This window comes from Nothobranchius furzeri, unplaced genomic scaffold (assembly GCF_043380555.1).
Source record: "Nothobranchius furzeri strain GRZ-AD unplaced genomic scaffold, NfurGRZ-RIMD1 Scf031, whole genome shotgun sequence".
NCBI classification, from domain to species: domain Eukaryota; kingdom Metazoa; phylum Chordata; class Actinopteri; order Cyprinodontiformes; family Nothobranchiidae; genus Nothobranchius; species Nothobranchius furzeri.
Genome location: NW_027223048.1, coordinates 153,017 through 170,097, shown reverse-complemented (window position 1 = coordinate 170,097; position 17,081 = coordinate 153,017). Strand labels below are relative to the sequence as shown.

Here is a 17,081-nt window from a genome sequence, read left to right as displayed (position 1 = left end):
TGCTGAAGGGCTTCTTCTTTAGTGGTGGAGGCTCAGGCAGGCTGTATACAAACTACTGCCAGCTGCTCCCTCTCTGTTGGACTTTGGTACTGCATGTTACTTCCGCGATTTAGATCCGGGGCTTCAGCCCAAGTAGCCAGGCCTAACGCCGCCCCTGGTCAGCATAAAGATGGCTACATCAGTGCAAAACCACAACACCAGTTCACAACACGCTCATGTGTGCGCGCACGCACACACACACACACACACACACACACACACACACACACACACACACACACACACCATGACTAATTTAACTACACTGAACTGCTTTTTTGTCAACTTCAGGGTTCATTTCAAGATCCTGGTTCTGGTCTATAGGGCCTTACATGGACAAGCACCATCTTACATTGGTGATCTTCTTAGTCCCTACGCCCCCAGCAGGACCCTGAGGTCCAGTAATCAAAGCCTACTGGTTGTGCAGCACCAGGCTAAAGGTCAAAGGTGACAGATCATCTGCTGCTGTGGCCCTCAGACTCTGGAACTCTCTCCCCCTGAGCCTGAGATCAGTGGACTCAGTGGTCTCCTTTAAAAAGCAGCTGAAGACTCACTTGTTCAAGCTGGCTTTTGTATGACCTTCTTCACCTCTCTCTCTTTATTCTGCTCTCCCCACCTATCCCACCTTCCTCAGGATCCACTGATTTCCCTCTTTACTGTTCACTCTCTCTCTTTCTAACATTTATTTAATCACAATTGCCTATTTTTTGCTCATTTTAAATATATTTTTAAACATTTTCCAAATGTTTTTTTTTATAATTTGACATTTTTTGCTTTTGTGAAGCGCCTCGTGATTTTTTTCTTGAGAGGCGCTATAGAAATGATATTTTCTTCTTCTTCTTCTTTTGTAATAATTTAATCTCTTATTCTGGAGTAAAATAAAGAAACAAGCTAAATCATCACATATGTGTGGCATCAAGGAGCAACTTCTGAGTTCAAACACAGGGATGGAGCACAATGTTTACACCTGAACAGTATCAGGATGTTTTAACTCACAGAGGCCTGCAGGTCTTCTGTTTTATGAGCTAAGCGCTGAGAATCCGCTTGTTCTGAGCGCTAAACATTATTTTGCCACTGCCGTGCGGAGCGGTAGGGAAACACGTTTCAAACACGGAACCGAGTCCGGCTACCGAACCGAGTGGAATTGTGATGACGTCACACCGGTGCGCGAAGGTGCGGATTCCAACCCACAGGAGAGGAGGGAGAGAGGAGGTAAACAGCGAGTGGATCACAGGGACTGATCTGATGTTTTGGAGCAGAAGTGTACACCCCCCCACCCCCCACGGTTCAGACGCGGCGCTCATGCAGGTGTCTCTTTCTGTTCCGACGCTGCTACACGTAATATTTTTACTGAATTAAGCCTATAATGTACTTTTACTCAGTAACGGATATGATTTAAAATGTAGCGAATTACAATTCTTTTTCAAAAACATACTCGAGTAAAAGTAAAAGTAAAACTACAGCTTTTAAAAACTGCTTAAAAAGTATAAATATACAAAAAAGCTACTCAATTACATTATAGTGAGTAAATGTAATCCGTTGCTTTCCACCTCTGATCGCAGGTATGCTGCATATGATAACCTCAACAACACTTTTGGCTTCCTGAACAACCTTTCTAATGTCACTGCCCAAGAACTACGAAACAAAGCCTCTAATCTCCAAAGAAAATATTCAGCCGATCTGGAGATGGACTTTGTAGAGGAGATTGTCCAGTTCAAAGATTTTATTCAGAGTAGAAGCTTCACTTCTGCTCCATTACTTTTACAGTTAATCAGAGAAAAAACCTACAGAGCATCTTTCCGAATGTGGATATTGCATTTAGGCTTTACCTGACATTCCCTGTCACAAATGCAAGTGGTGAGAGATCATTCTCTAAGCTTAAAATAGTGAAGAACAGACTAAGATCAACAATGGGACAAGAAAGACTGAACAGTTTGGCTCTCATGTCCATTGAGAGTGATATAGTGAGAAGGCTGGACTTCAGTGATCTTGTCAAGGACTTTGCTGCCAAAAAATCCAGAAAAGTAAGCATGTTCTCAAAATGCTGATGGGTTTTAAAAACTTTGACAAATGAGTGAAAGAGCTTGGTTGCCTGATCCATCTTTTGCTTTGAGCACAGTCTTCTGTCTTAGTGGCAGATGAGTGCGCTTTTGCCTTTTGTTTATTTTTGTTTAAGTAATTTGACAGCAAAAGCAGAATTTGAATTGTATTAAAATGTTCAGTGTGTAAATGATGACCTAATGTTAGGTTATTGATTCACACAGCTTTTAGAAGCCAACGTTGAAATAACGTTTTCTTTCCATAAAATGCAAATCTATTCATTCAAGGATTATTGTATTGTGTGTGAATTGGTTTATTAAAGATGTGTGATCTAAAAAAAAGGTTTCAATTTGTAGTCCTTAAAATAATATAGTAAAATTATATGTGTGTGTGTGTGTGTGTGTGTGCGCGTGTGTGTGCGCGCGGGCGTGCGTCTATGCAACAATTTTGAAAAAGGGGGCCACCTAAATTGACTGAAGCCCATGGGCCCACAACCTCCTAAATCCGGCCCTGCTGCCGCCTCACTGCCCATATGACATGGAGATCAGGCTACAACAAGGTACCAGTCCTCCCCGTGGGTGCCTTTTCTCTCTCTCTCCCTCCGAAACCAGAGCTATGGAGGAGTATATCAACCAGGCCCTCCAGCAGGGTTTCACTCATCTTCCCCGGGTGCTGCAGGCTTCTTCTTTGTGAAGAAAAAGGAAGGTGACCTTCGTCCCTGTATAGACTACCGGGGTCTAAACAAAATCACTATCAGGGACCGCCATGCCCTGCCACTCCTCACGACTGCTCTGGACTCCATCTCCTAGGCGCGGATGTTCACAAAATTGGACCTCCAGAGCGCCTACAATCTGGTCCGCATCAAAGCTGGGGATGAGTGGAAGACCACATTCATCAACCTCATCAGTCATTGGGAGTACCAGGTCATGCCCTTCGGGTTGTGCAATAGCCCCGCCGTATTCCAACGCCTCATTAACGATGTCCTCCGCGACATGCTGGGGCGGTGGGTGTTTGCCTACCTGGATGACATCTCGATTCACTCCAAGTCCGAGGCCGAACACCTTCACCATGTTCGTGCCGTCCTGACCCGGCTCCTGAGCAACAACCTATACTGCAAGCCCGAGAAATGCTCTTTCCACCAGCGGACCATCTCATTCCTGGGCTTCACAATCTCGGATCAGGGCATAACCATGGACCCTCACAAGGTCCAGGCGGTCGCTGACTGGCCCCTTCCTACGAGCCTAAAACAGCTACAGAGTTTTCTGGGCTTCTGCAATTTTTATCGCCGTTTTATTAAGAACTTCAGCACCATTGTGGCACCGCTCACCTTCCTCACCTGACCAAGCCCTCCCAGCCAACCATTCCGTCTGACACCAGACGCCATTCGGGCCTTCCGCCACCTGGTCACCCAGTTCACGTCGGCCCCTATCCTCCACCATCCAGAGACTACGGAGCCCTTCGTGGTCGAAGTCGATGCCTCGGACTTCGGTGCCGGTGCCACCCTGTCCCAAGGTGGGCCCGACGACAGACTCCATCCCTGCGCCTACTTCTCTAGGAAGTTTTCCGCCACCCAGCAGAAGTATGGCATGGGTGATCGGGAACTGCTGGCCATAAAATGGGCGCTGGAGGAGTGGAGACAGTGGCTTCTAGGCACCATCCAGCCTTTCACTATCCGGACGGACCACCAGAACCTGACTCACATCCGATCCGCCAAGCAGCTCAATCCTCGCCAGGTCCGCTGGGCCCTCTTCTTCAAGCCCTATGGGTTCCATCTTTCCTACCGCCCTGGAACTAAGAACCAGAAGGCTGATGCCCTCTCCCGCCAGTTCACACACTCCACGCCCACGTCCGAGCCTGCACCAATTCTCCCAGAGCACCGTTTCCTGGCCCACCTAAGGTGGCCGTTGGAGGAGGCTATCCAGAACGCCCTCCGGAACGACCCCGCACCTCCAGAGACCCCCGCGGTTCGTCTCTATGCGCCTACATCATGTCGCAGTGAGGCGCTCTCCTGGACCCACTCCTCACGCCTGTCTGGCCACGCGGGGTTCTCTCGAACTCTGAGGTTCCTCCAGCGAGCACTCTGGTGGCCTTGCATGGCAAGAGATGTTAAGGAATACACTACCGCCTGTGACATCTGCGCCTGCTCCAAAGCACCCAGCCAGGCCCCTGTTGGTGTCCTCAGACCTCTTCCAGTGCCCTGCCGTCCGTGGTCCCACGTGGGTCTGGATTTCGTGACAGGACTCCCCCCGGTCAACAACCTCAACACGGTCCTCACAGTCACTGACTGGTTTTCTAAGGCGGTCCACTTCATCGCCCTTCCGGGTTTCCCTTTGGCCCGACGCACGGCGGAAATATTCCTGGAGAACGTGGTGCGCCTGCACGGCTTCCCTGTTGATGTGGTCTCCGGCCGGGGTCCCCAGTTTACGGCCCAATTCTGGAAAGCCTTTTGCCACCTAATGGGAGCATCAGTCAGCCTATCCTCAGGCTATCACCCGCAGACCAATGGTCAGACGGAGCGGGCTAACCAACAGCTGGGTCGGTACCTCCGGTGCTTTGTCTCGGCCCAACCCTCGCAATGGCCTAAATACCTCCTCTGGGCAGAGCTGTCCCACAACCTTCACACCTCTTCAACGACTCATTTGTCCCCTTTCGAGGTCTGCTATGGCTACCAACCCCCGGTCTTCGCCCACCAGCAGCCCAAAGTTGCTGTACCTGCCGCACAATCCCTAGTGAGGTGCTGCAAGAATGCCTGGATCAAAGCACGAGCTTCCATCACCCGAGCCAATGGCCATTACGCTCGCCAACATCTCCGCCGTCTTGTCCTTGTCCCTCTTATGTCCCTGGGGATAAGGTCTGGGTGTCCACTGCGGACCTCCGCTTCCGTGCAGGGTCCAAAAAGCTTGCTCCCTGGTTCCTCAGGCCTTACACAATACAGAAGGTCATCAACCCAGTCTCGTACCGGCTGCGGTTATCGGCGACTCTCCGCATTCATCCCACCTTCCACATCTCCCGACTCAAGCCCCATGTGGAATCCTCCCTGCTTCTGGCTCCGGCGCCTCCGCCTGCCCGCTTCCTCGACGGTGAGCCCATCTACACCATCCGATGCATCCTGGACGCCCGTCGCAGGGGTCAGGGATGTCAGTACCTCGTGGACTGGGCGGACTAGGGCCCAGAGGAACGCTCCTGGGAACCGGCCCACTCCATCCTGGACCCTGACCTGATCTCTGACTTCTAGAACCGCCGGGGCCACCCTGGGACTTCAGGAGCAGTCCCTCGACGGGGTGGGTGGGGGGTGGGGGGGGTCCTGTCAGAACCCAAGTCCCCAAACCAGCCTCTCCCAGCTAGCCGGCCTCCACCATGGACTACAACTCCCAGCATGCCCCTCGCGGGGATTCCCTCCACGTCGCACCTACGTCACGAACTGTGACTATATACGGAAGTCGCCTCCCCAGCTCACCACAGTCATCGTTTCTTCGGATCTATGATCAGAGTTTCCAAGCAACCGATCCATCGTACGAACTCTCAGCTCACAGTAAGTGTTCTTACTTACTTCGGGAAAACCCAGCATTTCCGCATCACTTCATTGACGCTCGAACGCTCTGAGATTCTTAGATTAAACCGAGAGCCGGCATTTCACGGACGCTATCACTTCCGCGTCTGTGAGACAATGCTCTCCACAAGCTCAACTCCCGTATCCAGCCGACCAGTCTGACATCAGGGGCCAAAAAAAGTTTCAAAGTTGAATAAAAAATAAATACAATTTAAAAATCACAAGTACTTTACTTTGCAGTATTTTTGCTCATTTAAGACATTAAACAAACAATCTTTTAGTCTTTATGAAATGTAAATTTGTTCAGAGGTCCCTACTTTATTTTGACTAATTAATTTGACCCCCCCCCCCCCCCCCCAACGGCATAAAATGGTACAGTTCACCTGGCCGAGGGTCGCGTAGCAGGCGAGGCCAGCTTCACGCAGCAGTCAGACAGCAGAGGCTGCAGTAAAAATATGTCTGGGTCACGGAAAAGGAAAGAAAGAAAGGAGAAAGAGGACAGGCAGAAGAGAGGGCGTCAGTATGTCACACAGTTTTTCTCAAAGAAAAGTGGGTTTAGTTAGTGAGTGGTTAAATTCAACCTGTTTGTTGGCTTTGATATCCATAGTGAGAGGAATGTTGGTTACGTATTGTAACCCCAGATTTTATGAGTCTAGTCGCAACCCTTAAGCTAGCTGCTATTGGAAGGATGATCTCAGCATCAGCCAATCATGAAGAGCTTAAATGTACGCCCACCAATGGTGGGCACCCCTTGTGGGTATATAAGTAGAGCGACTCCACTGTTTGCCTCCAATGGCTCTTGGTCCTAACAGAACCAGTGGGGCCATTTGCTTAAGGGCTGCGATTAGACTCATAGAATCTGGGGTTACAATACGTAACCAACGTTCTATGTCGTATAGTCTTAGCCCTTAAGCTAACTGCTATTGGAATAATGCGCAGCTGGATGGGTTTACGCCACACTGGTTAGGTCAACCAAATGGACACACCCAACATGTCTCATTTTAGAGAGGGCCGCTCAGCCTCAGCCGAGGGCTTAAAAGGCTGAGGCAGCCAGAGATAAGAGTGGGGCCCCCACTAAAATCATCATCCACAAGAGGATGAAATTCATTCAAGTAGGGCTGATGTGGTGCCATAATGCTTTCACTCAGCCTGCCTGAGGTCCAAGCACTGAACGATTGATGGAACCTGAAGACACATCTCATAAATAATAACGAGTAAAGGGACATGGGGAAGCCCATGAAGCAGCCTGAAAAATGTCTTCCATCGACACACCACTGTGGAGCGCCATAGAAGAGGAAATCCCTCTGGCTGAGTGAGCCCGGAGTGTCTCAGGAGGATCCCGCCCTGATGATGTGTAAGCGAGTGAAATGGCGTCACACAGCCAGTGTGAAAGATGCTGGGTCGACAGCGCTTGTCCAAGGGAAGAGTCTCTGTAGTGCACAAACAGGCTTTGTGAGCGGCAAATCCCTGAAGTGCGTGACACATATCGTGTGAGCGCGTGCACCGGGCAGAGAAGATGGGAAGCCGCCTCCTCATCAGAATTATGGGGAGGAGGAAAAAGTCCAGCCAATGAAATTGACCTGGATTTGAAGGAAGTATTAATGTTTTTGGGCACAAAGGCTGGGTTGGGGCAGAAAACAGCAGACCCGCCATCTTCCCGGATCCTGAGGCATGCGGGAGCCACTGAGAGGGCAGTTAGGTCGTTCACTCTCTTGACTGATGCCAGCGCCAGCAGCAAGGCAGTTTTGAGTGACAGAAACTTGAGTGAGGCCTGGTCCAAGGGTTCAAATGAGGCTTCAGATAAGCCGCGCAGAACCACCGTTAGGTCCCACATTGGAAATAGCGGGCGGGACACAAGTCTGTACCTTCTGACACCTTTTAGAGACTCTCTTGGTTAGCTTGCTTCTCACACCAAACCTTCCGTCAGGAATCCTGGCGTGACCTTTGACCCAGCTCTCACCCTGGATTCTCATGTCAGTTCTCTTGTTGGCTCTTCCTTCTTCCATCTCAGGAACATTGCTAAGCTGAGTCCCATTCTGTCTCGCTCTGAACTTGAGACTGTTCTCTGCACCTTCATCTCCTCACGCTTAGACTACTGTAACTCTCTTTTCACGTGTCTGAGCAGAACCTCCCTGAACCGTCTACAGGTGGTTCAGAACGCCTGTGCTCGGCTTCTGACCAAGTCCTCCTAACACACCCACATCACCCCGCTTCTCCTCCAGCTTCACTGGCTGCCAGTGAACTTCAGGGTTCATTTCAAGATCCTGGTTCTGGTCTATAGGGCCTTACATGGACAAGCACCATCTTACATTGGTGATCTTCTTAGTCCCTACACCCCCAGCAGGTCCCTGAGGTCCAGTGATCAAAGCCTACTGGTTGTGCAGCGCACCAGGCTAAAGACCAAAGGTGACAGATCATTTGCTGCTGTGGCTCCCAGACTCTGGACCTCTCTCCCCCTGAGCCTGAGATCAGTGGACTCAGTGGTCTCCTTCAAAAAGCAGCTGAAGACTCACTTGTTCAAGCTGGCTTTTGTATGACCTTCTTCACCACTCTCTCTTTATTCGACTCTCCCCACCTTTTCCACCTTCCTCAGGATCCACTGATTTCCCTCTTTCCTATTCACTCTCTCTCTTCCTTAACATTTTTTCTTTTAAATCGCAATTGCTTATTGCTCATTTTAAATATATTTTTAAACATTTTCAAAATGCTTTTTTCTATTTTTACAATTTTTATATTCTTTGTTTTTGTGAAACGCCTCATGATTTTTATCTTGAGAGGCGCTATAGAAATTATATTTTCTTCTTCTTCTTCTTTTAGAAAACGTTTTGTCAGGGGATGATTGAAAACAGATCTATCTCCAAAACCTTGGTGACAGGATGAGATAGCTGCAGCATATGTTTTAATAGTGCTGAATGCGAGGCCCCTGTCCACCAGTATCTGCAGAAATGATAGGACATCCGCCAGCTGGCAGGAGAGCGCTTTAACATTCCGCTCTGTGCACCATTTTTGGAAAGCTGCCCATTTAGCAGCATAGGATGCGACGGTAGAAGGCGCCTGCGCACTCCGAATCGTGGCGACCACATCATGCGGCAGCCCAGAAGCCTCTAAGCGTGACCGCTCAGCGGCCAGACCCACAGCCATTGGCCTATTTCTGAAGGATGTTTGATTATCCCATCCGCCTGGAGAAGGGCGTCCCCCCTCCACGGGAGCCTCCACGGGGAGTCGGACACTAGCGCTTGCAGGTCCGGAAACCATGACGCGGACAAGCGTCTGGGAGCTACCAGAATTACCGAGAGCTGTTCAGACCGAACTCGGTCCAGGAGACGGGGAATCAGTGGGACCGGCGGAAACGCATACAGGAGCGTCTGAGGCCAGGGCTGGCGTGAGAAGGTGTCCGCTCCAAGCGGGGGGTGGTCCCGGGGACTCAGGGAAAACCACAGGCGACACTGAGCGTTTTCGCGAGCTGCGAACAGATCCACAGAGGGTTCCCCGAACTTGATCCAGATCTGTGATATCAGTGCGGGATGCAGACGCCAGTCGGAGTCGCGGGGTCCCCCTCTCGACAGGATGTCTGCTGCCACATTCAGGAACCCAGGAATGTAGGTGGCTTTGATGGACAGCAGGTGGACATGTGCCCAACACAGTAAATCTGTGGCTACCGATTGAACTCCCCCATGGCGATTTATGTAGGCTGCCGCCACCTGGTTGTCTGTGTGAACTTCGACATGACGGCCCTCGAGAAGGGCAGCGATCTTTTCAGCCACGGGCAGAGCAGCACAAAATGGGCACGAGGCCTGGGGGGTCAAGGCCAGGCCAACGTGATGAGCCCCGAGACAGACCTCACATTTGATGTGCAGGTCGCCACTGGAGATGGAGCCCGTCTGGCAGGCCGGGCAGGTCCTTGCGTTGCTGGACATGACTGGTGAGTTGAATGTTGTTTCTAGATAATTTGCTCTTTAAAGAAAGCTCTTAAGCTTGGCTTGAAGAGATAACGGAGGCGAACAGTGGAGTTGCTCCACTTATATACCCACAAGGGGTGCCCACCATTGGTGGGCATACATTTAAGCTCTTTATGATTGGCTGATACTGAGATCATCCTTCCAATAGCAGCTAGCTTAAGGGCTAAGACTAGATGAAATAGAACTGTGTTTCATCTAATTATGGTAAATGGGTTGTTGTCCTAGTCCCTACCAGAATCAGCAGCTGATGATATGTCAGCAGGTGTCCCCTCACAACCCAATGAACCTCAAGAAGGTGAGCAATGTTGCATGTTAGCTAGCAGCCTCATTTAAGGGGTTCTCTGGGAATCACTTAAGGCTCTCTTCTCTATCAGTTATATTACAAAGGAATATAAAAAGGCTATTTTTGGTGATAAACACATTGTTTTTCCACATAATGATAATTATATATAAAAATCAGTAAAAATGTATAGATTGTTTTGGATGCTGGGCAGGTTGCAGTGTTGCCAACTCAGCGACTTTGTCACTGTTCCTAACAACTTTTTGACCCCCCTCAACGACTTTTTTTCCAAAAAGCGCCTAGCGACAAAGTTAGCGACATTTCTCAGGACCCGTTGCTACTTTCTGTAGAACTTTCATGTAGATATTCCCCACAGATTAGCAACAAAGAAACCATTTGCACTCTGAACCGTTCTTCCGGGAGTAAGGAAAGAGAACGATACTCTGCACATGTGCACGAGGACTGACCAATCATAAACCGTTTTCGGCCGGTCTGATTCGCTGAAGACAGAGTACAGCTGCAGAGCTGGAGACCGCCGATTTACGTCTGCTGCTTTCATATTACTGCAGGCTCACGCTTCTACTAGAGACGGCGCGGGGGCCATCTCTGGTTCTGCAGCCGTCAGACACTTTGGCTTTTCCTGCATTTGGCAAATGAAGTCATCGGGAGTTTCAACTACCGTCCCGTTTACACACGCAGCTCTGTGGCTCATCTGAATTTCCTTCAGTGACACAGGGATGGTTATACTATGAGACACCCGCTCCCTTTTGCTCGGTGCACCGTTATTATCACGATGGAGAGAATGCACAACAGAGAAGTTGAGAACCTATGAGGTGTAAAAAACAGCTTTTTAGGAAAATGTCTGTGAGAATGAGGAGAGCAGGAGGTCTGAGTTATATCCTACAACAGAACTGTTTGGATCACCACACCATATCTGTCTTAATGCCCCTTTATTGGTAGTTTTGGAATTTATTGTACATTTCAAAGCAATTTGGGCCCATTTTAATCATACTAATTAATAACTTTAACATATAACATAGTTTTTATTTTCCTCCCTTTTAGTCCTATATATATATATTAGATGCTATGGGGAAAACGAACGCTAATGTGGCGTGATGATGTCATCAATATGTAAATTAGCACGTGACATCATCTGGCGACATCTAGTGACTTTTGGGGGGAACTTCAGCTACTTTCAGTCAAAAACAGTTGGCAACACTGGCAGGTTGAAGCATTGTTATTTAGTCCGTCACTAAGTATGTCTCTCAGGAGCATTATTAATTATATCACTGTAAATAATAAATCTTGCTGTGTACAATCAGGCTGAATATATTTTTAGCTGTTTTTTTGTTGTTGAGAAAAATGGGGTTTCTAGAGACTTATAAACAAATTCATGCAAAGTTATCCAACTTTAAAATTTTATGTAACCCTAACTGACTTCGGCTTGAACTGTGTGCTTATTCATTTTGTGTCTGTGATGAAGGCATGGAGACTTAATAAAGAAGTCATCTTGTGAGCAGTGAATCCTTAATTTTTGTCAGTCATACAGAAATACTTGATTTCAAGAGGAAAGATGTCACACCCTGTCCTGTCTCCCCATTGTGTTCAACCTGCGTCTCTGTTAATTGCTCCCACCTGCCTCTCGTTTTCCAATCACCCAAGCTCCCACCCCGCTTGTATTTAAACCCCTCCAGTTCTGTGTCTCTGGTTGGTTCGTTGTTCCCATGTCCTGCGCGTGTTTATCATTAAAAGACTTTACCTGTCCCAGGTTGTCTTTCTGCCTGATTGCTTCCCAGCGTTTGGATCCTTACATCCGCTCCACTCACCAGCACGCCGTGACAGAAGACAGCTGAAAATGTAGTTATGTAAAGCTTTGACACAACATGGACATTTAATTAGATATCCAAATTTGAATTTGATCATCAAATAACATTTTAGAATAAACACATTTTAAGGGAGTAATAGGGAAAAGGAGATTAACACCTTTCAGCATTTCCTGCTTTTTCCAGCAGTGATATTGCTAATTCTGTTGAAGGAAATTCACTGTTTAATGAGAGACAGCTGGTGAAAATGATATGTAAATAAGTAAGAATGCATGTAGACCTACATAATTAAGCAAAACTGAAACACTAATATGAAGTATATATATTATATTTTTTTTCTCCCTTTGAAATCTGGGAGGGTGGAACCCCAGCTCCAGCTATGGACAAGCCCCCAGGGGGCCCAACTTGATATTTTTTCATGGGGCCCAAAATCTCTGGCAGCCCCCCTGGTAATGTCACATATCAACATGCTGCCCCTGGAGTTTGCTTACAGCACTTGATGAGGGGACCAGGTGTGATGAATGAAGGCTGATGAGATGAATGATGGTGCATGCAGGTCAGGGCATGGCAGGGTCATGACAGTCTTACCTCCGCACGCTCTGTCTTTCCTTTTGTTGGTGTGGTTCATGCGCGGAGCGCGCTCCTGCATAAAATCCCGCGTCCTTGCTGGATTAACAGCCACTGCTTTCTCTTCACAAACAGTTTAATTTAAGATTTAAACATGAAACGGAAACCCTTCAGCAACGTGGGACAGAGTTTCAATTTGCGGGTAATTCTGGTCTCCCTTTACTACAGCAGCCACTCAGCTATGGAGGCTGCTGGCCTACGGAGGCTCGGAGCTGGACTCTGGCAAAGGTGAACAGGATCAAACTACTTTTGAGGAGGGAGAGCTTTGCTGCATTTTTGCTACTGAAATAAGACGTTTCAACCAAGCACTGTATGCTTTTTACATTTTACAAGTGTGATTAAAACATTTAGTAAAAAAAAACATTTTAAATTCTCACATTTTAGGGGTGCTGGGAGATGATTTAGGGGTGCTTCAGCACTCCCCAACATAGGCTAAAAACGCTCATGGTGCTGATGGCAATTCTGAACGAAATGAACAAGGTCCATGCCAAACCAACGGAAAAAAAGGTTAGAAGCAAGGTACGAAACAGACACTGTAAAATAATTGTAAGTATTAAGATGTTAAAAGTATATAAATGTCAAAAGAAAACAATACATGAGCTAAGATCTACAACCAGGGGCAGTCCTAGCTCGTTTGGTGCCCTGGGCGATCACACTTCCTTATGCGTGATTTACTTGACCAACTTATTACAATATGTGATGCATTTATACCCCAAGGCATAAAGAAGGCAAGAGCAAAAAAGCAAGTAGCCGTCGCCGCTGTAACATATGTTCTCCAAAAGACACACAGCACTACCGAAAATAAAAAGGATTTTTCAATACCTAATACCCATTTTGCCGCCCCCATTGTCCAGGTCTAAAACTGCTACTGTTTACAGCAATATATTCCAATTCATGTTGATGAATACGGTATCTTTATTCTTCATGTTTTCAAGGTTTCAAGTGTTTGAAATTTAAACAAAGTGCTTGAACTGTAAGTGATAGATACTGCAGGTAGGTGTGTGTGTGTGTGTGTGTGTGTGTGTGTGTGTGTGTGTGTGTGTGTGTGTGTGTGTGTGTGTGTGTGTGTGTAAACATGAGCAGCAAATTATCAGAAAGCAAAAGATCAGTCTTGATGAAATGTAGATTTGGGTTCTGATTAGGGTTGTCACGGTAACCGGTGTAGCGGTAAACCCCGGTAAAAAAGTTGACAAAAATAATAACCGTCTTGTTTTAAAATATATATATTATCTTGGTGGGTTACCGTGGCTGCGGTGTAGGCGCGGTGACCCTTACCAGCCACCGTATCATCTGCTGAAGTTGCCGGCGGCACATGTGCGCTTTGTTTACGACCAAAACTTTCTTGAGGCTAAAGCTGAAATAATGACCAAAGGAGGAGACAGCAGCGCTCAGGACATTTATTATCCCTCAAAGAAGACAAAGTGGGAAGTACGGGCATTTTTTTTGATATTTGAAGAATGCCGAGGGACAGTTGATAGAAGACGGCTATCCTGTTTGGAGCACGTGCAGAAAAAGTGTCTGTGAAAGGCAGCAACGCTTCAAATCTCATGACACATCTGCGTGACCATCACCCACAACTCTACAGTCAACGCAAGGCAAGCTAACGTTAGCGTTTTAGCTAAAATGCGTGATCCGAGGATTTGGGTTGAGGGAGAAAGCAACGAGTCGCTATATAAAGCAGCCGCAGCGCCGCTACCTGCATATAAACCGTGTCGCAGACACCCCCATGTTGAAATGACGCTATTGTTGAGGGTCTGACCTCATGAGGAAATTACTATGCAGTGATTTTCTCCAAAATGACTGTGCTTAAATTGCTCTGAAAAGCAAATAATCACATCAGCGCCAAGAAACTTCATTTCCCATGATGCTTTGCACACGGAAGAATTGGGATGATGTCACCGCCTAGTACCAGAAACACGTTCTGCGCATGTGCGGGAAGCCGTGGAGCTTTTCCCGCGAACTAAGACCATAAATCTTCAGCAGAGACAAAGAAACCTCGTTCTTTTGCCCAGGATACCTGGCGGTAAGGACACGCTTGTCGAACGCTCTGACAACTTGAGCACGCGGAAGCTCTAAGTGCCAAGTTGAGCCACGCAACCGCTGGAAACCACTCTTAACTCCATCGGGACCTGACTGGGAACGAGCGGAGCTCCATTCAGCTCTCAGAGACGCTGTAAGTTGTCAAACTCAGCACAAAAGAAACTTCGTCCTCTTTGTGTCCAGCTCGTGGAGAAACACACGTGGAGCCAAACAACGGAGAAAGCATCAAACCGACGGATGACGCTGAAAACTGCGGAGAAAAACGGAGAACCGTCAAATCATAACAGCGGGGACGCCTTGCTGCTCTTCTGGTGATCAGAAAACTCATTTTTTCTCTCTCCTTTTCTTCTCCCGTTTCCTCTATAGTCCAGAATAAGCAATAAAACCGCGCTATTGCTTAAAAAGTAGCTTCGTGTTTTCCTCTTTCGCTCCCAATTCGTCCTTCGGGTCATTTTGAAAGAATAAACTGCTTATTGATCATCGCTAATATCTTTAGTCGTCAGCTCTGGCCAGGCTGCCGACTCCTTTTAGATTAAATAATTTACAAGTGACCCTTTTGTTGTTTGTTAACTTTTGAAGTGTTTGAATTAAGTTTTACTGTGATTCTAAGCCACTAAGTGTTCGGGAAAGTAGAAAACTTTACACATCCAGGTCTCCTGTTGAATGCGAGGGGAGGGGAAGAGCCCCACACACACTCACAGCTCACTCCCCCCCACCTACTCTGGGGAAACAAAGACCCATTCATCTCACACACACACACACACACTCACTCACACACACCACACAAACACCTTGAACATTATTTTGAATATACATCCTTTTATTTTATCACATGGTTATTATTCATTTATGCCACTGTTTATTCATTTGACAAATTGTTAATTAAACGTTATAAAATTCAGATTTTCGTCTCCAGTAGCTTTGTTGTGTCGAAGAGAAGTCTCTGCTCCAAGGATTCTACGAACTTCAAGAAAGACTGATAAGAGTTTTGGATTCAATTTTTCCCCGGTTAAAGGGGAATGGTGCCCCGTATATCTAAGAATATCTTAATTAATTAATAAATCAGTAAATATTTACATATTTACAGAATTTATTGAAGAATCCAAAAGTAAGTTGAAGCTTACTAATTGTTCGCTCCTAATAACCCCAACACTATGCATTACGGGGCTCCCAGGGGCAGATAAGAGTTGGTCTCTCTCCGAGAATAATTATGAATTTAACAATGATTACTGCCTGATGACATTTTCCCACATCTGCAAAGCTCACTGGAAGGACACAAACCGAGGACAATATTTTCCTGATATAGGGTTTATTACTCAAGTAAGTGTCATGTTTGGAGGAAGGTACCTAACCCACGACATGCAGAATGCAACACAGACCAAAAACGGATGGTAAAATGATTTATTTATAAAGGAGGGACTTAGGATGCACAGATAAGTCTGTGGTTGGAACTCCTACGACAGCTCAGCGTCTGGAGGAGGGAGAACACAGTGAGCATAGGTTCTGATTCAGAAGTCCAATGTAGGCAGAGGTAGAGCCCTGCACTGAAGCCCTAGGCCCTCGGGCCGGCCCGGCCCGACGGCCCTCGGGCCGGGCGCCTTTATTTTTAATCGAATTCATTAAAAAAACGAAACACAAACGCAACATAGTAGAGCCCTGCGCGGGACTGTTTTCTTCATCCCGCTCCTGCCCGCTCCCGCTGAATTTCTGACCATTAACGCCTGCAACTGCAGCGTTAAACCAGGGGCGGATTAAGGACTGAAGAACATCCGGGGCTTAACACACGCACACACACACGCTCACACACACACACACACACACACACACACGTGACACGCACTGGTCAACATCATATTTGTCTTGTACCACATAATTTTTAATCTGAAGCTACATATTAAGCATTTTCAGGTCAGAGTATTGTTCCTGTTAGTGTTTAGTGTGAGATGATAGTAAATATTCCCTTTCTTTCTCCAACAAATTTACCTGATAGTAAGCTAGCTTTAGGCAAACCAGCAGCACAACAAATATTTTCAAATAAGACTCACAAACCTGAGTCAACACCAGTCTCATCAAAGCTGGGGTTCTGTCGCCGTACTTTTGGTCTAAAAAACGTCCTTATGTCCATCTTCACTCATGCGTTTCAGGCAGAGAGTGCAGAAGAAGCCGGCTGCTGAAGGGCTTCTTCTTCAGTGGTGGAGGCTCAGGCAGGCTGTATACAAACTACTGCCAGCTGCTCCCTCTCTGTTGGACTTTGGTACTGCATGTTACTTCTGCGATTTAGATCCGGGGCTTCAGCCCAAGTAGCCAGGCCTAATGCCGCCCCTGCATTAAACTCCCGCCCGCACCCGTAGTGTGCATATCTACTCCCGCCCGCACCCGTAGTGTGCATATCTACTCCCGCCCGCACCCGTAGTGTGCATATCTACTCCCGCCCGCAACCGCAAAACTCGGAGAAATTACGCAGCTGGACCGAGCGCAATTTGTGGCAGCGGCAGCGCGAGTGGCACTTGCGTTGGCAGCTCTGACTCTTCCGGGTGGTGCCACGGCTTTTAGTGGCACCTGCCACTGCTGCCATGGCCGCTGTCACTGCTGCCACAGCTGCCACGGCCCATGCCACTGCTGCCAAGACACTTCCGGGTGGTGCCACGGCTTTTAGTGGCACCTGCCACTGCTGCCATGGCCGCTGTCACTGCTGCCACAGCCCATGCCACTGCTGCCAAGAC

General features: G+C 47.7%; 1 protein-coding gene across 1 annotated transcript in view; it reads right to left on the bottom strand.

The window, feature by feature from the left end:
• Positions 1-16,693, bottom strand: part of LOC139064481 (uncharacterized) — a 33,094-nt gene extending 16,401 nt beyond the window's left edge. The window contains exon 1 of the mRNA XM_070547807.1: positions 6,013-16,693. Within this exon, the coding sequence (XP_070403908.1) occupies positions 8,734-9,546 (813 nt within the window). The 5' untranslated portion in view covers positions 9,547-16,693 and the 3' untranslated portion in view covers positions 6,013-8,733. The remainder of the gene's footprint in view (positions 1-6,012) is intronic.
• Between the last annotated feature and the right edge of the window lie 388 nt (positions 16,694-17,081).